This window comes from Gouania willdenowi, chromosome 9 (genome assembly GCF_900634775.1).
Source record: "Gouania willdenowi chromosome 9, fGouWil2.1, whole genome shotgun sequence".
NCBI classification, from domain to species: domain Eukaryota; kingdom Metazoa; phylum Chordata; class Actinopteri; order Blenniiformes; family Gobiesocidae; genus Gouania; species Gouania willdenowi.
Window position 1 is genome coordinate 23871373 of NC_041052.1, and position 19845 is coordinate 23891217.

At 39.2% G+C, this 19845-nt stretch overlaps 2 protein-coding genes across 3 annotated transcripts in view; both read left to right on the forward strand.

The window, feature by feature from the left end:
* Positions 1-19845, forward strand: part of gapvd1 (GTPase activating protein and VPS9 domains 1) — a 748782-nt gene that overhangs the window by 179719 nt on the left and 549218 nt on the right. The gene's annotated exons all lie outside the window — the stretch shown is intronic.
* Positions 4101-18317, forward strand: elmod3 (ELMO/CED-12 domain containing 3). Of its 2 annotated transcripts, XM_028457000.1 has the most exons (14): positions 4105-4176; positions 5999-6045; positions 6445-7163; positions 9193-9264; positions 9346-9420; positions 9509-9575; positions 9855-9923; positions 10020-10108; positions 10479-10602; positions 10714-10836; positions 11281-11411; positions 12386-12462; positions 12567-12694; positions 14899-15107. In XM_028457000.1, the coding sequence occupies exons 3-14, from the start codon at positions 7125-7127 to the stop codon at positions 15105-15107; spliced, it is 1203 nt and encodes a 400-aa protein (XP_028312801.1). In that variant the 5' UTR covers positions 4105-4176; positions 5999-6045; positions 6445-7124. The 2 variants fall into 2 exon arrangements, with proteins under 2 accessions (XP_028312800.1, XP_028312801.1); XM_028456999.1 differs by lacking the exon at positions 5999-6045 and having other exon boundaries at positions 4101-4176; positions 14899-18317.

Sequence of the window (19845 nt, forward strand, 5' to 3'; positions counted from 1 at the left end):
TCCTGTGCTGACGTTTTGTGAGTGTATACCCATCTCTTACATCTCTCACTCAAGCATACAAGCTGCTCATAATCAAAAAAGTATTGGTCCTTTTTAAAGGTATTCAATTCATAATATAGTACTTTATTGCTTGTAAAAGTATATATTATAATAATTAGTTATTACAATTTTTTACATTGTATTACTAGCTATTTATGAATTTTATAAATTAAGTAGTAAACATGTAGAGATATATAATCTGTCATCAAGCATACACACCTGCTCATAAGTATCGAGTACTTTGGAAATTATAATTTCGGACTCTTGGATAAGACCTGATTGGTTAATTTGTAATTTTTTTTTATTCCATTTTATTTATTTATTTTTTTTTTGGTTGATTGAGTAACACTGACTTGATCAGAATTAATTGCCAGTTGTGCAATATTTTTGGCTCTTTAAACTACTTACAGTAAGTTTATACAGTTTTTCTTGTTTACTTGAGGACAGACTACACAAAATCTACCTACCTATGAGCCTCCTTGAACCCTGAGATCCTCCGGCACCGGCCTTTTGGGATCCCAAAAGTCAGGACACGTAAAACTGTATCAACGCCGTGTGTGAGGCCCCCATCTGTGAAACAGTCTGCCGGAGAACCTCAGGGCTGCTCAAGACCCACCTTTTCAAACAAACTTTTAATTAATTATTTATTCATTTTAGGATTGTTATCTTTCATGTTTTTATTGTTATATTTTGTGGTTTTCATAGTTCTAGGATTGCTTTCTTCTGTGTAGTTTTACGTTTTCTTTAATGTTGTTTTTATAGTTGTAGGATTGTCAACTTTTATGTTGTTTTAGGATTACTATCCCACTGTTTTCTAGGACGGAGCCCTCTGCACTGGGGGCTGTGATGGGCAGTTTTAGACAAGGTCATTTCTCTGTTTACTCCAGAATTTGAAGACTAATTTAGAACCTAAAGGTGTAGTTGCAGTTTTGAAAAGCTAGCTTGATTTTCAGCTCTACTACATCACGCACCCGTCAGCGCTTCGTCCAAAGCCACAAGCTTGAACGTACAGTGGAGACGTGATCTGACTCTGCCATTTCGGCACATTTGGGAGTTGTGCACGCAGGAAATGGGAGGGACAGAGGGACGCGTGGGCAGGACGAGACATGAAGGCTTCTAATTGGTTCTTTGCATTCGGACCGAATGGTGGGGATTGGTCACAGTTTTTAACGGAATAACAGCTGCTACAGGGGTCGTATTCTTATCACTCCTTTTTCTAAATAGATAATGTATTGACTTATCTTAGGATGCCAGGACCATTTCACCCACTATAACAGGATTGTGGACGCTATCGTAAATGCCTGTAATAATGACCATCAGCATTAAATCTTTGTAAATACAAACATAAGCAGAAGTGACAGGACCTGAGATCATAACAAGATCATGTAAATTATGAGTTCAATGAGAAATTTAAATAATTTATCTGGGTGGAATTATGCTAAAGCCTCTTTGTCAAAACAATAAATATTTTGGATAGTATAATAAAGTATTAGGCCTCACATGCACATTCATACTATGCTGTGCATTACTAATGAAAATAAAACGGCAAGCAGTGATAATGAGCCCTCGTACCTGCCGTGCCCATCGAGACACGAGGCAACTCCTTCCTACCGGCCGCGATCAAAGTCAAACTTCATTATGTTCAGCACAAGGTCTGGTTGCGGAGTGAGGTATCTGTCTCCCGTGAATGTCTTATATTCTTATGCTCTAGAACAAAAGTTGTCATAATAGGGTCGTGCCTCCGCTGCCTTTGCAGCTGAGGTGAGAAAAAATGAACTCGAAGAAATTGTGGTAATCTTTCTCAGAAAAAGCAGAAGAATGGGGGAATTTTTGAAGTTTTGCACCAAAACATCTCATGCTCACAAGTAGGTGACACTGTGTCTACAATCAGTTATTTTTATTGGTATGTGTTAGGTGTCGTAAAGTGATAATTAGTGTAAAGTTTCAGACTGATAAGACCATGTACAGCAAAGATGTTACATATTTACTGTTTCAGGGGTAAAAATGGCGATCTCAACCAGAGTTGAAGGCCATGTGAGATATAGAAATGTTTTTGTGCACAAGTTTTACGCTTTTATCATGATTCATCTTGGAGCTAGAAGCTAAAAGGTGAGTCCCTTGAATTCAATTAAAAAAAAATGTTTGATTAAAAATAGCAGACTTCCTGTGGGTTTTAGAATATGGCTTTAAGAGTCTTTTTGTGCATCTTAATAGATTCTATAAGTCAGTAAATTTTGGGATCTCTAGTGCAAATGTGCGCAACGGGCAGCTATTTAAAAGTTCAAGGGGTTGCTAGAGAGCTAATTTTGAAAAAGAAATTACAAAAAAATTTGAAATTTTAGGTTTTGGTACCCTTAGCATACATGGCAGATTTCATCACTTGCAAACATTTCTAATTGCTTGAATTGAGACATTGTGTTTTTTTGGCAAATGTCCCTGTGCCACAGGAAGTGTGTTCCGTAAAAACTCACCATCTTCTTGACAAATGATCATCCACTTGTCCAGAGCATTTCTGAACACATCTGGCAAGTGTGATTTGAAAACTGTCAACACAATGCATAGTATAATGAAAAAAAGTGCTTTTCCATCACCAGTGGGCAATTAGACTTGTTGCGTGAATTGTCACGCGATTGTGTGCAAAACACGTTTCTGCACATGATTTTGGGTTTCGATTGAATGAGTTTTGGCTGTGTTTTCGAAAAATTTCCAGTTTTAAAATATGATGAAACTTTAGCACCCCCTGTAGGCCTGGAAATGTGGTGAAAACTCAGTTTTTAAGAATAACATGAGGTCTTCAACTTGTCAAGAAATTATGAACTCTCTCGGAGGAGTTCACCTGTGGTTTGGCCAAAAAATTTTAAAAAGTGGTAAATTTAACCCGCTAAATTCAAAATTGCAGACTTCCTATTGAACTTAGGTTAATTACATTTTTGCAAGTCACAGTCCACTGCACCTACTGAAGGCTATCCAGCTAGTTCAAATCAGTGGGCGTGCACTGTAGCTGTTCCCACTCAACGTTCTTGAAGCCAAAATAAAGCGCTTCGGGGCATTTCCATCTTGCAAAGTTTAAATAATTTGTAGCCAGAGTCTGCGCAGTAGGGTCCGGCGGGAGGAGCTCTGGTAACACGCCCCGCCCATTTAGCGTACTGCCCAATCATCGGCTATCAATCATCGTCATATATGACGTCAAATCCCGTTTTTCAACCTCAAATAACTTATCTAAAACAAACTTCACAGAAAAATGAGCACTTGAACACAATGTTGGGTGATAATAGCTAGGCAGTGACTAGTTTCCGTATCAATAGACCGACATTCTATCCTTATGCAGCGCAGAGTTTAGGTTTGGAAAAAAAGGATGTGACAAGAATTTTAACTTTACAGTTTGACCCAAATCCCATCCATTAACATTGAGGAGGCGAGGTTTATGACCTTTACTACAGCCAGTCAGCAGGGAGCGCTCTAAAAGTAAAAGCTTCACTTTCTCGGGAGAATGTCCCATCCATCTTTTTTACAGTCTATGGTTCAAACCAGTGATAAGTTACAAACTCTAAGTAGCGCAAACAAGTCCTGAAATTGCGTCAAAAAAAACTACGCCTTAAATTTTTCACCAAACTACACCGTCCTGACAAATTTCATGAAATTGCACCCCTCGGAAGGGCCTAAAGACATCCACGTAAAGTGACGGTTGAAGAAGAAGAAGAATCCGTACAGTAACATTAGTGCAATAATTATGCAAACCATAAAACCTGTCATTGGTCTCTTTATAATACTCATCTTTACTCTAGATTTGCACCAGTGCACAAAGGTTAACTGACTGAAATGTTAAAACTGCATCGTTGATATTTTCTAAGTAGTAGAGAATCAGCCATTACGCTATTTATATCTAATCTATATCAGTCCTTTTGTAGCGGGAATCAGGTGAGATGATAATGTATTTCAGGGCAGACGTGACTTGAGGCAGACTTGAAGTAACATGATACAGTATCAGGTCGCAGAGAGAGAGAGGGAAAGCGATGACGTAATGAAGCTGAGGTTGGTTGGGAAACCACAATTCCCAGGATGCACTGGAAATGTACCGTGGCCAGTGGACGGGGGAAGGGAAGCTGAGATTGGAGGGAGAAACAATCAGAAACTGAGGTACTTTTTTTACCTTTAAATTCTCTTTTAAACTGTCGTGCAGTATGTGGTGTTTAGCTTTCATTGTGTATAAAAGTCCGATTCATTAACGCGTTTAGGTATGTTTTGCAGACAAACTCCATCCCCGTTACAGCTCTATAGAGCTACTACTAGCTCCGTTAGTTAGCTCGACAGCTGGAATTTGGTCTGTACGCTCTCACAAAGCTCCACATCATTTATTGGAAGGATTTTCTCACACAGCCCGTTTGCCTGCAGCTGTTGGTGTGATATGTGTTAGTATAGTTTCCTCTGTCCGAGCTGTGACTGCGTGTTGAAGCCTGCGGGGCTGCTAGCTGACATGTTTGCTAGCAGCACAGATAATGGTTGAGCTGTCAAACCTCTGTCACATAGAAACTCTAGTGTTTTACACTTTATTACAGCCATTTCACACCCCTGAGCATAGGCTCTGCAGTGTTTGACTGCACACTGAGATTTGTCTGGATTGAAGTCCAAATAGTCTTTACTGAAATAAATGATTATGGATAATTATTGCATATTACCATTCGTTGATAAAAGTATTATTACTCAAAATGAACTAAAAGTAATCAATTGCATTAGTATGTTCAACCAATACAAATAATATTCAAAACAACAATTAATTGTTATTTATAGTTATAATTTTTGTCCGTATTACACCCATTATAATAATAGGCTGTGGCTATAGACATGTTAAACGTATCAATAGACTGTCACTCTATGCATAAGCAGTTCCCCTCATTGGCCAGTTTAGGTCACGTGACAGGTGGACCACATGACTTAAAGTTCCGTCAGTTTTATTTTAGCTCATATTTATTTTTAGCTACGCCGCTAACCCTTTTATTTTAGCCCTAACCCAGGAAATACCCTAACATTTTTATTTTTGTCGTATATGTATTTTTAAAGATGGAATTTGCCACCACCACTTGGCCATCTTGACAGCACATTACTCTTATGTAGAAAAGGTTCGGAGAAGGTCCGATAACGTCATCGGTCGTACCCATAGTCCCCGGCGCTATGGCTACATTTAACGTATCTCTAGACACTTTCTTAATAATAATAATGGCTTAGATTTATATAGTGCTTTTTTTCAAGGAGACTCAACACGTGTGCAGAAACCATTATTCATTCACACCAGTCAATTACATCAGTCATACGGGTGGTAGTAAGCGACAATGTAGCCACAGCTGCCCTGGAGCATACTGACAGAAGCATGGCTGCCATTTCGCACCTACGGCCACCAACATTCATTGTTTGTATGTTTTGAAAGTGTATGTGAATGGACAATATATATGGTAGTAGTAGCACCAGTAACCATGGAGCTTTCATTATCTGGTTTCTTGTAATCCTAAAAATCTGAAGAAAAAAAGTTATTTATTTATTTGGCTTTTTGTTGTTCATAATTACTAAAAGGTGTCCCGATTTGATATTGATATGAGAAAAAGGGTATCTGATTATAGCCTGCATCTGTCTTTTTTTAATTAAAAGTATTTTCAGGGTCTTCTAATTTGTTTTTGCATTAATTTTATTCCATTGTAGAATGTATTTATGTTTAAGGTTAACATTTCTCTATTTGGTTAATAATAAATGGATGAGTTTTTCTCAAACTGTTGCTGACTATTGTTCTCTGAGTAACTACACTTTATTTACATTCCACACTACAGCAAGTAACAAAACTGTCGGTATGTATGGTTTGTGCATTCATTTTGTTCTTCTTCCTACATAGTGTACAGTCATACAGAGTATTACTTTCTACCATTGCTAGTTTTTACTTTCTGTAATAAATAAATATGTTGTCTCTCCACAGCCAACTCTGAACTGTTTGAGGAAGTACTGTGCAACATCCTCACCAGTGTAAGGGAAATATAAAACCATGAAGGAAGTGACAAATTGATTGAAATTACTCGATTAATTCATGTGTTCACACGAAAACAGGGTATAACCAAGCAATAACAATCGCAAAGTAATTTGGCATACTGTAATGATAGAATAACTTCAACTGTTGAAAAGTTAAAGTAATTATTTAAAGACATAACAGACAGGTTGCCTAGCTGTTCTAGGGCTTCATGTTTGCTGTGTCGAATAAAACTGTTTTGTTGATGTGTGACATGTAATTAATTTAGTGCAGTCGTTTTCTGTCACATAATCAGTGTCTAAGCTTCTAATTTTGAAGGTACCCTTGGTAAACATTGAGTTGTGTTGTTGATCATTCACTTAGTGGGGTTTAATTATTGTTTCTGTTCTACTTTTCAGTGCCCCTCCTCTGGAATAAACAGGAGCCCTTCCCCGACCCCTTGTTGCTCTGCTCTTGAACTTTCTTGTCAAGCCGAAGAGTCAATTTCAGCTCTAGTGCAAGTGAAGAAAATTTCACCTGCACTTGTTCTTCTAGATGCACGCAGAAGTAGCTTCCTGTGCCAAAGTAATGAAGTGTGTTGGACAAGGAGAGCCCAGCCCCGAAAAGCAATGTTGCCATCCAGCTTGTGTGTCTCTCTGGTGGGGCTAAGGAGCTGGGCCGATCTGTGGAGGAGGGAGTCGAGGCAGGTTTCCAGGAAACCTGTGTATTGATGGATAATCATTTCCCACAGTCAGCTCAACTGGACTAATACCTGCACATTGATTTAATCAAACAAGATTGCCATCAACAACTAAAAAAACAACAACACATAACTGTCCTTCCATTGGTGTTACTAAGAAAATGATGTGCTTCACACGGATGTCTTCTGCCAGCTGGTGACTGTGGACATCAAGATCTTGGAGGGCATGAAAAGAAAATGAGCAAAGCATAGAAATCTGCTGTCACCACACGCTTGATCAACAGAACGTAACCATGGTGGACCTAGCATCCGATCCTCTGCTCATTTCTGTTTGTGACTTGAGGAGCCTTTAGAGGCCAAGTTCAGGAGCCCGTACACCAGCCAGCACGCTCATATGCAATGGAAGACAACAACGCTGACGTCACATCCCACAACGAGGTAAGGTTTTCCAGCCTTAGTTTAATCTCATTTTTGTGTTCAAGGTTTAGAAGACTTTTTTTTAATTTAAAACAGAATGCTACACCAACAAGGCCAAGGTCTCTCCCTAATCACTGCTGCCTTGATCTTTTAACACTACCTTGATCCTAACCTTCTTGTTATAGAGTCAGACTAACATTTAATACGGAGCAATCAGGAGCTGATGAGTTCACACAGGCCATTGACATGTATTCACCCCTAGGCCCAAGGTCAACTGCTCTCTCTGCTTTAGCTCTAAGCTCTGATTTGGCTTGTCACTGTGGTGCAGCTCTCAGGGCATTAGCCTTATCCTCAGCTTGTTTCTCTAATCATAACATTACCTCTTTGTCTTTGGCTTTTATCCCTGTGTGTTGATTTATTGGCAAATGGCTGAAATAAGTTGTCAAACTCTATTCAGAATAAAAGCCTTCCACAGACGGTAATAGTTTTCACTAAAAGCAGCGCAGTCTTAATGCATTAAAGTCAATCATCTCAGACTTTGATTTGATTTCCTCTGATTGTTTATTGTTTATTATTTTGTCTTAAAAAAAGCTAGTCTTCCTGGGGTCTGACACACTAAAAGACATTACATAAACATTCATCCAATTCAATTAAACTTTATATAGCGCTAATTACAACAATCATTTTTCACCTATTATACACTCATCAGTCTTCAAAGTGATTAAATAAAATAGAAGAAAATATGTTGCAAGTAAATAAAAGTACTCCATTCCATATAAACCAGAATTAAGTAGATGATCTTTTGTGCCTCTGTGGATTAGTACTTATTTGCATTAAGTGTTGTTTGTTGATTATCTATAGATGATGAATATTTAGGGATGTCGTCTTTTTTTATCAGTTAATCACAGTAAAGCAGGAGTGTATTCCAGAAAGGAGGTTCAACAAACCCTGAGTCTATTCATAAACTCTGGGTCAACATACACCGCGAGGGAAACTCTGGGTATCTGATTCCATTACAGCTGGTATGAAGTCGATCAATCAACCCTGAGTATGTAAACCTTGGGTTACTTTTGTGCACGAGCGTGATAAAAAGCCATCATTAATTGAGCAAAGATCACACGAACTACCCCGATGGGTGAAATAAGCAGGTGTTTGGGGAATATGTTATAAAGTTAAGTTCACACAGAACGCCACCTGAGTGACTATAATCGCTTAAATCGCCTGTGCTTTTTCGCGCTTTTTGGTCGCTTCATTGCGCAAGTGACATGACGACCGTGGAATAATATGAATAAAATGGGTCTGTGGAGCCCTCATAAATAATACGACTGAGCTTGGATTCAAACCCCAAACCCTACACTCTAAAGCATGCTTCCTTAACCCGCTGCGCCACCGTAACTTTCGAACTATGGTGACTATACATCCACCAGTATTACAGTACGAAACAGTGTACAGTTAATGTCGAGCCTTAAATGTGTATTCATTTTAAAGTGATATTTTCCCCTTTACATTTACCATAGGTTTGTACCCATGGAACTTTAAGACAGACGTCAGTAGGCGTTATAATGCAGATCAACTTTACAGTGTCTTTCCCTAAATGCGCTGCATCCACAATGTTATAATGAAAACTACCGTTTGCAAAAAAAAAAAAAAAAAACATAAAGCAGCACAACATTTGTAATGATGTGAGCCACATCTGTGGTGTGATAAGTGTGTGGTCAGAGAAGAGTGTCAAGGTACATTAAAGTGTTCCTTGAGAAGTGTCATTCAGGTGGGCGGAGCCAAGTAGAAACTCAAGGTTTCTTTGACAAAACCTGCCAGCAAGCAGGTTCAGTTCATGGAGGATGTTACCATAGTAACATACTCAGAGAAGAACATACCTCGCCTTCAGGAATGGGATACTCAGTTTCCCTCATTTGAGCCCGAACATACTCAGAGTTTGAACATAACCCATTTTCTGGAATACCCCTCTGGTGAAGTAGTAGCTGCTTTTTTTTTTTTTTTTTTTTTTTTTTTTTAAACTTTACTTCAAACATTTCTTCTGTTCTGTCAGGGTCTTAATGGTTTGTCCCAGGAATGTAAGCCATCTGAGGAAATCACCAATGGACACTCCAACCATAAGCCTGTGAGCACAGCTGAAAACCATTTCTCATTGGTTCTGTGTGTTGTATTTTGAATGTATCTCCGTATGCGTTACTCTGTGTAGGTGATGAATGGAGGACTTTTATGTCATACCATCAAAGACCACACCAACGGAGGTGCATCTTTCCGATCCTTACCGGTAATTAACTCCTAGTTTTTCTGCTGTTCTTTAGACTTGTAGATGCTCCTTGTAGCTTCATATATTGTGGTGTTTGTGGATTGTCCAGATTTCTGCACTGAAGCAGAATGGTCTACTGCAGAAGTTGTCTACTGGGGATCAGCCAAAGCCTGCAGGTACCATACACTCTATCTTTAGACTTACTTCATCCTCCCACAGGTGTTTCTGTATCCAGGAAACCAAGTAGCTGCTGCTGGTAAAATCTGTAAGGAATCAAGTTTGACTCCTCTTAGGAGGCAAGGACTCTCAGTGGATGGAGGAGAGGCATTTATCCCAGAGAACTAGTATGCAGTAGCTCATAGTTTAGTACTTCATAGCAGTGCTGTGATTAACAAAAACATTGAGAATCAATTCAGTCATATTCCTTTGGTAAATCTGTGTATTTGTGTTTGCAGATGAAAAGGAAAATGCAGAGTTGGAAAAGGCCAGGCAGGAGTGGGAGGCTCTGGAGAGCAATCAGCCAGGTCCGTTACAATAAAACCCTCATGACAATGACATTATTTCCATTTATTAATTTATTTTTTCCATGTTAAAGATAATTATATTTAATATCTTTACAGCTCTCACTGAGGACTCAAACCCCACTCCACTCATCTCCTTTAATGAAGCACTGCAGTATTTTCAGACCACAGACCTTGGAGATCTGCTTGTAAGAAAAAACATTTTTTTAAATTTTGACATTTCAGTAAAAATGAAAATGTAATGTTTCCAATAAAACCACTGCTACACCATCACCTGCTAGGCCTCAAGTAGCTGCAATACAGAGTGATTTAGAAAGGGTAGTGATGATTTACTTGCATCAGCAAATGAATGACTTGCAATTTTTCTGTTTATACTGACCATTTAAAAAAAAAAATTAAATGAAATATAACCAAATATGACTCAAACCTGCCAGCACATAAGGTGCAATGAGTGGTATCTATCTTTATATGACTGGCATAAAGTGGTGCTACAAAAAGCTTATTGCTATTCATTGTTTCATTCATCCTTTGTGTTTATGTGGCCACTCCCATTTATAGAAGAACATCCAGCCAACCATTCGGAGGAGCGGGCTGGCGGCGATCACACATTTTCTCTTTGGACCTCCACGACTGCACAGGGAACTCCTGGAGGAGAGGGATCTGGTGTTTGCCATTGCACAGTGTGAGTATTCACCTTGTCTATTTGTTTAACCATTCCACCAGATGTAAACGCATACAAGTTCGTCAAGAAAGAAAAAAGGAGATTAACTTAGTCATGGTGTGTTTTCTGTAGGCCATGTGGACAACAGCCAAGCCGTCCACATGCGTGTCCTTCAAACCATTTATAAGAAGCTGATGAGCAGCAGGATGGACTGTCCACGCTTTGGCTCTCACTGGGAAAACATTGGCTTTCAGGGTGAGACGACATCAACTGCAGCTAATGTCAGGCTTGGGGTCAATTATACTTGTAATCACTAAACTGTAATTGATAATTAATTACAATTGTGATTTTAAAAATATGTTGCTGTCGTAATCTTAATTCCATTATAAATGAGTTTAGATAATTGACTTTGTATTTGTAATTGTCATAAAAATTCAGTAAAAATTGTCAATTATAATTTAATGCAAAACTGTTCAACCATGTTACAGTTCTATGTACAGTTCAGCATAAAAATAATTGTAGTTTGATTGTAATTGGAAAAAATGCTGGTCACTGTAATCGTAATTGAAAATGGGTTATTGAAAACGGAATTGTAACTGAAAAATGTAATTTACCTTAAACCTGGCTGATGTTATATTTTTATGAACAAAAACTACAGACCCCGACTGGAATGTTCCGTGATGTCTGTATGTCCTCCAGGTACAGACCCTGCCACTGACCTACGGGGTACTGGTTTTCTGGGACTGATGCACGCCCTGTACTTTGTGATGGACCCTGAGACGCTACCACTGGCTAGAAACATCTATAAATTATCACAGCACCCAACACAGGTATCAGCAGGTCATAGTGTTGGCTTATCAACACATATTTTAAAAGAATGAAGCAATTGTTATGGAAGGGACGTGGTGGCCTAACAGGTAATGAAATGGGATTGTAACCAGAGGATCAACTGGTTGAAATCCAACATTGGCCATCACTGTGGGATGTTGAGCAAGTTTCTTAATTTCTTCTCTGCTCATCAGTGATGCGTTAAAGCAGAGAACATATTTTGTGTATCTACCTCTTAAATATGACAAAAAGTTTATTTTTATTATTATCAATATTGTTAGAGTAAGTAAACCCAACAACCGCTTTTTTCTGCTGAATATAAATGTATTTGGGTATGAAGTAGTGCTGTTGATTGATCCTGGTCCAACTCTCGACATTTTAGTCAAAGTATTTTAATTTGACATATTTTGTTGTAAAATGTCAGAGTGACTGCCCTCTATGGGTTGAAACCCAGCCATTACAATTTATTTTTGCTATTGGCTGAGAAGAAGACCAACTTGCATCACAAACAAGCACTGTTAGCCCCGCCCCTTTTATAAAAACTAGCACCTGTGCTTGGCTCGACAGTCTGTGGTGAGTAGGTTGGATTGAGAGAAGAGTGTATAGAGAGGTATATTGAGTAATGAGTAGCTAGTTAGCATAGTATACATTTTTCATTAGAGATTTTATAGTATAGACTGGGTGTGTCTTAACTGCTCCCAGAGCCCCGCCCATAATCAAAGCTTTTTTTGGATTTCCCTCCCATTGGCAGGTCAGGAGAAAGCAGGGGTTTAGTTACACTCTAAGCATTGATTTTATTTTATGAGAGATTAATATATATATATATATATATATCAGTATAGAACCCACCATAGAACAGTCATTTAAAATTGTTTGATTTTTTTTTTTTAAGTATGTAGAGCTTTACATTGTCCTTTTTTAATTACGGTTAAGGAGATTTTTCCTGTTTATTTGTGTTTTTTTTTGTTTTGTTTAGAACTTTCCATTCAGTGTGATGTCAATCAACATGACCCGCATCACGCTGCAGGTTCTCAGAGAGGAGGCCTTGTCCAAGTGAGTCTCATATCCTCAGTCTTTATCTTTTCTGCATCTCCCTCAGCACAAACGTGTTTAGTCACACATTGTCCACACACATGATCGTGGGTCATTGTTAACAGGGAGTGCAACCGTCGGCAGCAGGTGGTGGGTGTGCTGAACGAGTTTTATGTTGCCACGTACCTGCACCTGTACCAACTTTGGAAGACCCAGCAGAAGACCATCGCTGACTCTGGCTTTGTACTCAAAGGTAGAGAATCTTGTTTTTACCCTCTAGCTTCTATTAGACATTTCCAGGTTTGTTCATTATTGTTAGAGACCGTTGCTGCTCTTTATTAAATGTGTTAATACTACAACGTAGCATGTTGTTTCATGATTGGTATTGTATCATAAAGTGTTCTTACACCTTCAAATGGTCTGATTTACTGATGGTTTGTGTGTTTAAAATGTGAGCAAACGTCACTGTGCAGTTATGCATTGTTTAAAGAAATAACAAAGTGCATGCTATGAAAGCAGTAGTGTCATTAGTTAAAAACAAACATGTAACAAGTGAACTATAAATAAATTGGCATTACTTTTTCAATGTGTTTTTTAAGATAATTTTAGGCTGCATAGATATCATCCCTACATGCCCTAAATATTTAGAGCAACAATTATGTTAAATATCGCCTCATGCAACCTTATGGCAAGCCGTTCAGGAAATTAAATATATATATATATGAAAGTTTTAATATATATAAGAAAAGTTTGAATATATATATATATATATATGAAAGGCAGTCACACTCCAAACTCCACTGTGGCCAAGACCAAAGAGCTGTCAAAGGACACCAGAAACAAAATTGTAGACCTGCACCAGGCTGGGAAGACTGAATCTGCAATAGGTAAGCAGCTTGGTGTAAAGACATCAACTGTGGGAGCAATTATTAGAAAATGGAAGACATACAAGACGACTGATAATCTCCCTCGATCTGGGGCTCCACGCAAGATCTCACCCCGTGGGGTCAAAATGATCACAAGAACGGTGAGCAAAAATCCCAGAACCACACGGGGGGACCTAGTGAATGACCTGCAGAGAGCTGGGACCAAAGTAACAAAGGCTACCATCAGTAACACACTACTCCGCCAGGGACTCAAATACTTCAGTGCCAGACGTGTCCCCCTGCTTAAGCCAGTACATGCCCGGGCACATCTGAAGTTTTCTCGAGAGCATTTGGATGATCCAGAAGAGGACTGGGCGAATGTCAAATGGTCAGATGAAACCAAAATAGAACTTTTTAGTAAAAACTCAACTCGTCATGTTTGGAGGAGAAAGAACACCATACCTACTGCAAAGCATGGGGGGTGGTAACATCATGCTTTGGGGCTGTTTCTCTGCAAAGGGACCAGGACAACTGATCCGTGTAAAGGAAAGAATGAATGGGGCCATGTATCGTGAGATTTTGAGTGAAAACCTCCTTCCATCAGCAAGAGCATTGATGATGAAATGTGGCTGGGTCTTTCAGCACGACAATGATCCCAAACACAGCGCCCGGGCAACGAAGGAGTGGCTTCGTAGCATTTTAAGGTCCTGGAGCGGCCTAACAGTCTCCAGATCTCAACCCCATGGAACATCTTTGGAGGGAGTTGAAAGTCTGTGTTGCCCAGCGACAGCCCCAAAACATCACTGCTCTAGAGGAGATCTGCATGGAGGTATGGGCCAAAATACCAGCAACAGTGTGTGAAGACCTTGTGAAGACTTACAGAAAACATTTGACCTCTGTCATTGCCAACAAAGGGTACATTACCAAGAATTGAGATGAACTGTTGTTATTGACCAATTACATATTTTTCACTATAATTTGCAAATAAATTCATTAAAAATCCTATAATGTGATTTTCTGGATTTTTTTTTTCTCATTTTGTCTCTCATAGTTGAGGTATACTTATGATGAAAATTACAGGGCTCTTTCATTTTTTTAAGTGGGAGAACTTGCACAATTGGTGGCTGACTAAATACTTTTTTCCCCACTGTATATATATATATATATATATCACATTTACTTAAAACTGCTGCTATTAGTTTTACTACGTTATGAAAAACCAAACATGCTCAACGTATACACGCCAACATTCTTACTATAGACATTTGTAATGTGCTGTCTTAGCTTGTTTAAATGCTGTAAATATGACTGTATTATTGTAGAAAACCTTGGAAAAAATGTTTTTTTCGTTAAATGTTAAGAAAATTTTCTATATTTAAATTTCTCCATTTTTTATTTTCCCTTGGTCTGCTTTTTGTAATTGTTTAATTTTATCACACAGTAGGTGTTTCAAGCACCAATGGAAGAACTGTTTACTGTTTTTTGAGACATTTTTTTTTTGTATTGGCCCCCATAACAATAGAATCATTTTTAAAAAACAGATTGCCTTCCCTGCACGAGTCTCAGTATTTCTGTGTTCTCAATCCCTCAGAAGTGGAGCTGTTTGCCAAAAAGAACCCGAAGCAGATGCTGCGTCGATTAGAGGTCTTCCTGAGAGAGAGGCGTGCCGGTGGAGTCGTCCGCGGGACGTCGCCCGACTGTCACACCCAACAGTCGTCTCCCAGCCCGGGGAAGGAGATGAACTTCACAGGAGTGTGTGATCTACCACCAGACATGGAGGGAGAGGCCAGACTCATCTAACTTAGACTGTGTCCGTACGTCTGTTTGTTTGTGTGTATGTGTGTGTGTAGAGGTGTGTGTGAGTTTGAATGAATGAAAGCATCTTACAATGCTAAGAGAAAAGTCCCATCAGACCCTGATCCCTGATGAACCTTTTCAAAGGCCCCCACCCCTTCCCCTTCTGTTGATGCTGGGCTGCTGCACTTTGATCAGATTAAGCTTTGTGGATCCTTTAGAGTTCATTTGATTTTTCTTATTACGTTATTTATCCATGGGACATAAAGCAGAAATAAGGGTCAGATACATAAGATGTCATAAAAAAAAAACAAAATGATGTGAATATTTGCACTTTTCTGTGGATTTTCTTTAGCCAAATTTAGAGCTGCCAAATTTAACCTGATGAATGGAAGATAAAGGATACACTGTTTGCATGGCTAACAGAGGAAGAATACTACGAAGATGCAGGTTTTTTTGGGTTTTTTTTTTAAGTTTGCATCTTGTTAGCAACTGTTTGGGTATACGCATAAAGTAAACACTAGGAAAAATGAGCTAAAACACTGATCAATCACAACCAGAGTTAACTGCGGTTTTTTCATGTGCAGAAAAAGAGAGATTATATATTCTTCTGAGCAGGGATTAGCAATTAAATAGATTTGTTTCTATTAGTAAATAGTACAAACCCTTGAGTAGCGATTGATTTAATAGTTTTACACCAGAATAAGTTATACATGAACGAAACCTAAGAATGGACACACTTTGCAGATGACGTGTGAAGGTGCAGCCAGATATTGTTTATCTATTCACAGCTTTGTGTTTAACTTGTCTTTTACTAGGCTGAGTCAGCAAAATATTTCTCCTCTTAATCTTTTCTTTTATTATGATTTCACTGTTCACATTACTCTGCTCACCTGTTTACCCTGGAAAGCATTTGGACATGAAACACTAGAAAGTCCTCTGACTTAAGTGTTTAGATCTAAACACTTACTCATACTGAGAAATCTTTGTGTGTGTGTGTGTGTGTTCTCTAGATTGATCATTCTCTACATTCCTCTAAAAAAAAAAAGTGCGTGTGTGTGTGTGTAAGAGCTGTTATTGATGAAGGATGCCTCTTCTCAGAGTTTTAGGAGATGTATGGTACACAGTATGCAATCACAACTCTTACTCTAGGATAATCAAAATGCTTGTATTGTGTGTTGATAGAAATCTATCTTCAGGGTTTGTGCACTTGTGCAAGCGAATGTGTGTGTGTGCGTGCGTGTGTGTGTCTTATTTGACAGGATCTGACTATGGATGGGAGGCTTTTTCAAGGCGCACAAACGGCCAGCTTTGCTCAGTAGCCACGCTGCACACAGGACTGTTTAGTGAGGAAAACAACATATCTTAGTTCAAGACTTGGATGGTTGGAGCTCCTCAGGAAAGCTGGCTGAGCTCGTGTGAAAAGGTCTCCCATCATCGTAGTCTCGATCTGTAGCATGTTCAGGTAGCACTAGTACTGTAGCATCCCTATAGACTCCTCGTAAAAGCTTGTTGATGTCACGTCTCGGTTACAGTCTGTAGTGTCAACGAGTGCGCAAACTGTTACTACTATAGCACATTTTCATGTTCATATCGAGCCTCCTCTTGTATAAACACCTTTAGGTTTTTGAAAAGAAGTGGGATTGGCTTTGCGTGTTAACGTGTCTTCTAAGAAGGTGATAGTAAATCCGGTGCCTACGCCATGTGGGTGGAGTGCTGCTTCTGCTCCTCTGTTCCTTTTTTTTTTTTTGTTTGTTTTGTTTCTCATTGGAACCATCGTGCCACAGTAGACGTTCTCCATCCATGTATCGCCGAGTTGATGTCACCCTTTAAATATGCCGATCGAATGGACACGCGGTTAGTCAGCAGGCATGTGAAAACGTCGATGTCAGCATCTACTCAGACGCTTTGCTTTTACCATCTCTGCTATCCAACACGGTACTTTTGGAGATGAGCTGAACTTTGGAGATAGTTTTGCCAATTGTTTGCAAGCGATATGATCGATTAGGAAAAATTTGCACTGTTGTAGATATTTAATAGTGTGCGTGATGTATGCAAGAGGAAACAGGCCATCTTCAATAGCCATATTTTAACACTCGTCATCAAACTAAAGTCTGTCCCCTCCCCCCTGGCCTTCAGAAAGAAAACGCACCACCCTTATGATCTCATGTTTAGTTTTTGTCAAGTTAAGCTAAGGAGAAGTACAGCGTGTGTAAATCAGGAAGCTTGTACATAGAGAAATAATGATTGTATCTGTATGATTGTCTGTAGGGCATTAAACAAAAACACATTGCTTACCTCAAACTATTCTCTCTGTCCTGATGTTTGGCCTTTCAGTCACACTCCTGTCTGTTTCCTTTACACAGGCCTTCTCCCAAACCTTATTGGACTTGTTATATAACATATACTCAGATCCTGAAGCACTGCGTGGATGCAAACTAACACAAGAGCTGGTTAATGTTATGTATTCTATTTATAAACGCGTTTATAGACATTGTATAGGCGCGCACACACACAAACGCTGTGTGCAGATCTGCAGTTTAAAGCGTCTCTGAACAACTCTGATTGGCTGGTGTTTACTTGGGTCAAATAAGCTGGTTTTCTTGTGGCTTAAGTGATATTCCGGTTTACTTTTGCAGTAAATACAGTAAGTGTTCGATGTTGAAACACTTGGGAACAATCCTGTCCCTACAGCTCCAGTCACAGCCTGTTTAATATATGATTGTAAAGATATGGACTAGCAGTCAATGTACTGTGTATGCTTCGACCTGGCTATATACGTACTCAGTATCCAAACAAGGCCTGTTTAATTCCTCCTATTACCAAAATAAACATGTGCGCAGATGGAACGGATCGTACTCTAATGCTTTGATCGTCATTTGGAGTCCCTTTTGTTGAGAAACCAGAGCCAAGAGAGAGAAAACAAAGAAACTAACGGGTTCCTGCAGGAAGTCTGATGCTCTGAGAGGTGAGGTCTGGAGTTCTGCGTCGCACAGCAGCAGCTCCACAAATACAGTCACTTCTCTATATTTCCTGCGCTTTATATGAAGGTGTTTTACTGTTGCCGTCGTCGTCATGTCCCTCAGAGCATTTTATGACTGTACCTTGATTGTAGAAGCCCTATTTTATACTGAGAGTTATTTCAGAATACAGTACTTGCTGTTGTACATTAAATGTATTAAATGGAGAAGGCTAAATAAATGCTGTTTGAAAATGTTTGGCTGTCCCGTCACTATGTGCTCCTGTTTTGTGTATCATTCAAAACTGAAATTCATGTCGTTTGTTTAAATCTGATTATGTTAATCATGTCCAGCTTTCAAATGGGAATTGCGATTCCAAATTTGCTTAGAGCTTTTCTGTTCTTCAGCCACTGGAGGGCAGACTTAATTCATATCAAATGGCACTACACATGTAGTTTTAAAAGAGTGACTTCTGAAAATAATAGCACCCACAATTAAAATCATCTCCCCAAAGCTGGTTTGTTTTGTTAAGTCACAAAAAAGCTGAGTTTGAAGCTCTGATAACTTTTCCTCCCGTCTTTGCGAGTGGTTTCACTCTGAAGCTCTAGCTGAAATGGTTTATTCCTTATTTGGAGATCCAGTGATCCTCATGAGGCTCTAGCAGCTGCTCATTAATTATCAGAGCGTCTTTTGCTGAACTGTGTAAACCAAATCCACTGTTGGAGGACTTCCAGTCTTTCATGAGGAACACGAATCACTCAGGCATCACTTATCATGTTGTTGTTCAATTAAATCTGATTTGATTCTTTTACACCTATCCAATCCTTTGGTTTCACAAGAAGAGCTGAATACTAAAGCAACTTCTACATCTGTGCCCAATCAGACTGGTGGCTCTTGTCCCAGATTTAGATGACTGGGATTTGGTGATGGACCAACAGTAAACTACTTCATTACAACGCAACTAAAAAGTCAGAATTGTATTGACCAATTTGAATCTTTGATTACAACTGAGAGCTGATCAGGAGCTCTGAAAGAAGTTTATGATGTAGTACCATAACATATATCAGCCTTATACTGTGGATGCTCTATTCTAGAGTGAGGCATTGTAAGAGTATTTTCCATGCGTACCCAGTGAGCCTGCTGGATTACAGCCTTTTCTCTCACTTTGACTCCCTCTTTTCCCTCCCACAACTCCACTCCTCTGTCTGATGTCATTGTTTCCTGACACTCTGCTCCACAGACGCTCAGAGTAATGCACGCTTGAATGCTAACCTGTGGGAATAAAGAGTAACAAGTGATGTGAAGTTCACTGACTGCAGACATGTGAGTCATACCTTAGCTTGATTGACCCACTTCAATTTATTGAATTCATGTTCTCTGTGGTCCTCATTTATTGACTAAATACTGACAGTAATGGAAAAATATCCAACAGCTGTATTTAATTTGACACATGACTCCTAATAATATTTTTCAAATGTCTCACTATCATTCCGTCTGTTGGATCTGACCAAGATCAGTGCAAAGATTAAATAACATAAAATACATGTGCAAGCACAGCCGTGCACACATACGAGGAAATGTTAAGGTTACTCAAAAAGACATGCAAAGACTGGAAATCACAGTAATGTGAGGTGCCTTAGGCCACATTTTATGTGGCATCACAAACACCAGTCCAACACTCTTGTATCACAGAATAATGAGTGGAGCGTCCCCCTGGCTAAAGTAGTACCACTACAGAGAGTGACAGAGCCATCATCAGATGCTCAACTTAAGGGCACCATCTG